The sequence below is a fragment of the Petaurus breviceps genome, unplaced genomic scaffold, assembly GCF_028583685.1.
Source record: "Petaurus breviceps papuanus isolate PSGF00001 unplaced genomic scaffold, PetGlider_PUasm1.0 172, whole genome shotgun sequence".
NCBI lineage: Eukaryota > Metazoa > Chordata > Mammalia > Diprotodontia > Petauridae > Petaurus > Petaurus breviceps.
In genome coordinates, this window is record NW_027185755.1 from 5,992,635 (window position 1) to 5,996,571 (window position 3,937).

A 3,937-nucleotide genomic window follows, 5' to 3' on the forward strand; every position below is an offset into this window, starting at 1 on the left:
GTGTGTGTGTGTGTGTGTGTGTGTGTGTGTGTGTGTGTGTGTGTGTGTGACAGTACAGTATAGTGAAAAGAGCCCTGGATTTGTAGACCTTGGTTCCAGTCATATGTGTGTATATGTATGTATGCATGTACATACGTATGTATGATGTGCGATGTATGTATTGCATGTGTATATGTACGTGTGCATGTGCTGCATGTGTATGTATAGGTATGTGTGTATGTAATGTGTGTGTATATGTATGCCTAGCATTGTGCTAAGCATTGGGAATGCAAAAAGAGGCAAAGACAGTCCCTGCCCTAAAGGAGTTTACAATTTAAAGGGAGAGACAACATGCAAACAAATATATACAAAGCGAGCTATTCACAGGATAAATAGGAAATACTGGAGGAAAGGCACTGGAATTAAGGGGTGTTGAGGAAGGTTTCCAGTAGAAGGTGGGCTTTTAATTGGGCCTTAAAGGTCCAAAATCAGAGCAGAGGAGGGAGAGCATTCCAGGCGAGGAACAGCCAGAGAAAATGTCTAAAGAGAGGCTTTGGGCAGGGGTTGATGGACCTGGGGTGTGGAGAAAGGGAAGTGGTTGCGGAGGCAGCTGGATAGGGTGGGCTCTCTCTCCTGACTACAAAGGTCTCTCTGCAGGGCCCACCTGGTGCCTCTGGGGAGCCTGGCCCTCCAGGGCCTCCTGGGAAAAGGGTAAGTGATCCCCTGTGATTGCCTTTGGACTAAGCCTGTCCCTGTACCAGTCCACCTCCCATACTCCACTATGGGGCCAAGTATCCACACATTCAGAATCCAAGATTCCCATAGCTGGATAATCTCAGGGTTCACCCAGTCCGACCCTTCTTTGAGCAGAAATTTTCTCTAGAGTCTCTCTAACAAATAGTCGTCCCCAGAGAGGAGAACTCAAGATGCAAAGTGAGATGTACAATTTTGTACATGGTCGTGTGGGAATTTGCTTTGCTATTCTTTGCATACTTGTTATGAGGGATTTCTTTTGCAGTTTGTTCAGTTGGGGGTAGGGGAGTGGGAGGGAGGGAAAATTGATGCTTGTTCATTGAAAAATAAAATTTAAAAAGATTTCAAAGTAGTCACACACATTCACACACACATACTCAAACATATTCACACACACACACGCACACACACTCACTTTTTTTTTCTTTAGGGGCCTGTTGGCCGTATGGGTCATGAAGGCAAAGAAGGAGAAAAGGGGGCCAAGGTAAGTCCTTCCTAACCTCAATCAGTTTTTCCCCCTAAAGTCCTTTCTTCACACCCTGAAGCCCTGGAATCATGCGTTGATTCTAGTCATCCTTTAGGCTCTTAGATTGGAGGGGCTGCCCCCTACAGTGAAAGGGTAGAAGTCCCCTGGTAGAGGGGACTGAGGTCATTTCTTTGCCCAGTGTCTAGAACATAGTAACAATTAATAAATGTTTGACTGACTGATGGATCCTGTGAACTCTCCTCCCAGGGTCAGCCTGGGCTTGATGGCCCTCCTGGCAGAACAGGCCCAGTGGGTCCAAGGGGCCCTCCTGGTCGGCTTGGGGCTGAGGGCCTCCCAGGGATTCCTGGCCCCTCGGTAAGTCTGGGGAAAGGGGCTGCGGGTGGACAAAAAGAACCTTTGGCTGAAGTCCCCACTGGCAGGGAAGGATGGCATGGGCTCCTTTCTTTTTTTCGTATGGGCCCTAGGGATGAAGTGGCTAGTTGGATACTCATATTGGATGGTTAAGAAAAGTTCCTATATTAGGGGGTTAGGTCCTCCTTTACTGAACAAAGATGATGTTCTGGGCTCTTCCTTCTTCCCAGGTGGGCCCTGGGTGGTTGGGTGGGGGAAAGTGGAAGGGGAAGGGAAGGATTCTGCGTTAGGAAGTTGGGCAGAGACCAGCCCCATATACACACATTCCTCACTCCCTACCCAAGGAGTCACTCAAACTTTGTGCTATTTTTGGATCTTTAGGGTGAGCCAGGCCTTCTTGGCCCTCCTGGACAGATGGGTCCACCTGGGCCCCTGGTAAGCCACTGTTCTCATCCTAGAAATCTATCCCATCTAGTCCCATTGGCACTCATAGCCTCTGCTGACCAGCCATATTGATTGGTCATACACACCAAGCATCCTACTGACCATCCTCACTGATGAGATTTGGGACCAGAAAAGTGTTGGGAAGGGGTGTCTGAGCTCCCACCTTCCTGGGTTGCTCTGGGGTCTCTACATTAACCACTTCCCCCTTACCCCACCCCATCCTTACTCTCAAGGCTCAAGGCACAAGCATGCTTATGCCCAGATAGATGTTGACATGTGGCACTGATGCTACCTTTCTCTCTCCAGGGACCCAGTGGCCTTCCTGGCCTAAAGGGGGATCCTGGCTTCAAGGGCGAGAAGGTAACAGCCCCTGTGGCCCCTTTTCAGTCCCCTGTGACCCCCTCCACTAATCCTTCCCTTCAGCTCTTAGGAGGGGAAGGTATCAATTCATCCCCACACCTACTTCCCTCTGTCACTCAAGCCTGGGTGAAAGTGTCTCCTTTTTCCCTCAAGAGCCTCACCTTGAGGCTTCCTTCTCTTCCTGGACCAGAGGCTCATTCTGTCCCTCTTCTCTCTAGGGTCATATTGGGCTAATTGGCCTAATCGGCCCCCCTGGAGAGCCTGGTGAGAAGGGAGACCAAGGGGTCCCAGGAATACAAGGTAGCCGAGGCCCCAAAGGAGATCCTGTGAGTGTCTCCAAGGAGTCAGCATTTGGGGGCGGGGAGCAGAATCCATCCCTGGGTTTGAGGGAAAAGGGTAGAGTGTATTTATCTACGGTGGCTGGGAAGAGATCTGTTCTGAGGGGTGGGGATGGAATGTGGGGGGTCTGTCCCTAAGGATTAGTAGAGTACAGGGAAGGTTGTGTCTGGAGAATCCAACAGGGAGCAAGGCCACTGTTTTCTGGTGGAGAATAGTGGGGTGGGGTGGGGGAGGGGAATAGAACCTCCATTATTAACTCTGATGTCCTCATTCTCCCATAAGGGTCTCCAAGGACCTATAGGCCCTCTGGGCCCTCCTGGGTCCCCAGGCTTGGCGGTGAGTATGGGGAGAAGTATGTGTGGGGGTGTTTGGAATTGGGGAGACCCCTTAGATGAAGTCTGGCTAGAAGCAATGCTTCATCTCTCTTCCTTTATCTCACAGGGTCCTTTGGGGCAGAAAGGATCCAAAGGGTCACCGGTAAGTACTAGCACTCCAGCTCATCCTAAGCCCCTTCATTTCAAAGAGCAGCCCATGCTTACAATGCAGCCAGAGACCACAGGAGACTCCAGCAATGTAGAGGAAGCCTTTCCCCCCAAATGGGAAGGGGAAAGTTGGGGGAGGATTCAATCACTGGAGCAGCCCCTCCTAGCTCCTAGTCCCCCCCTTAAGACACTCTTCTTCACAGGGATCTGTTGGACCTCAGGGAGACACAGGACCCCCAGGACCCCCCGGACCCCCGGTGAGTCACCTATGCAAAGCAGTTTGAAGGGATGAGGGCTCAGGCCTGAGGTTGGGAACCTGGGGCGTGGACATGGAAGTGGAGCCTCCCATTTTGCTAAACTTACTGCCCCCGTCCCCACCCTGTGTCCCCCCACCACACCCCTAGGCCCTTTTTAGCTGGGGCACCTGACCCAGGACTATCGGAGGAAGAGAAAGGAATCCATAAGTTCCATGCATCCTCCAAGTCTGTGCTGTGACCCTCCACACCTTACTGTCCTTGTTTCTGTCTCTCCCTTTTCCTCCGTCTTTATCAGTGTGTCTCTGTATCTGCGTTTCTATCTCTTTTCCATTTGTCACTTTCCCTGTCTCTTCCTAAATCCATTTCTTTACCTGTTCCTTTCTCTGTCTCCGCTTCTGTGTCTCTCTAGAGTTTCTCAATCTTCCTCTCCTTTTGTCTCTGTCTCTCCAACTCTGTCTCTTCACCTGTCTCCGTTTCTACCTCCA

The 3,937-nt window shown here is 50.8% G+C and overlaps 1 protein-coding gene across 1 annotated transcript in view; it reads left to right on the forward strand.

Annotated features, from left to right (window-relative positions):
* The window catches only part of COL5A3 (collagen type V alpha 3 chain), a 31,897-nt gene that overhangs the window by 25,507 nt on the left and 2,453 nt on the right, over positions 1-3,937 (forward strand). Inside the window, exons 54-62 of the mRNA XM_069083183.1 lie at positions 637-690; positions 1,163-1,216; positions 1,466-1,573; positions 1,952-2,005; positions 2,321-2,374; positions 2,593-2,700; positions 2,996-3,049; positions 3,155-3,190; positions 3,399-3,473. Coding sequence (XP_068939284.1) covers positions 637-690; positions 1,163-1,216; positions 1,466-1,573; positions 1,952-2,005; positions 2,321-2,374; positions 2,593-2,700; positions 2,996-3,049; positions 3,155-3,190; positions 3,399-3,473 — 597 coding nt within the window. The remainder of the gene's footprint in view (positions 1-636; positions 691-1,162; positions 1,217-1,465; positions 1,574-1,951; positions 2,006-2,320; positions 2,375-2,592; positions 2,701-2,995; positions 3,050-3,154; positions 3,191-3,398; positions 3,474-3,937) is intronic.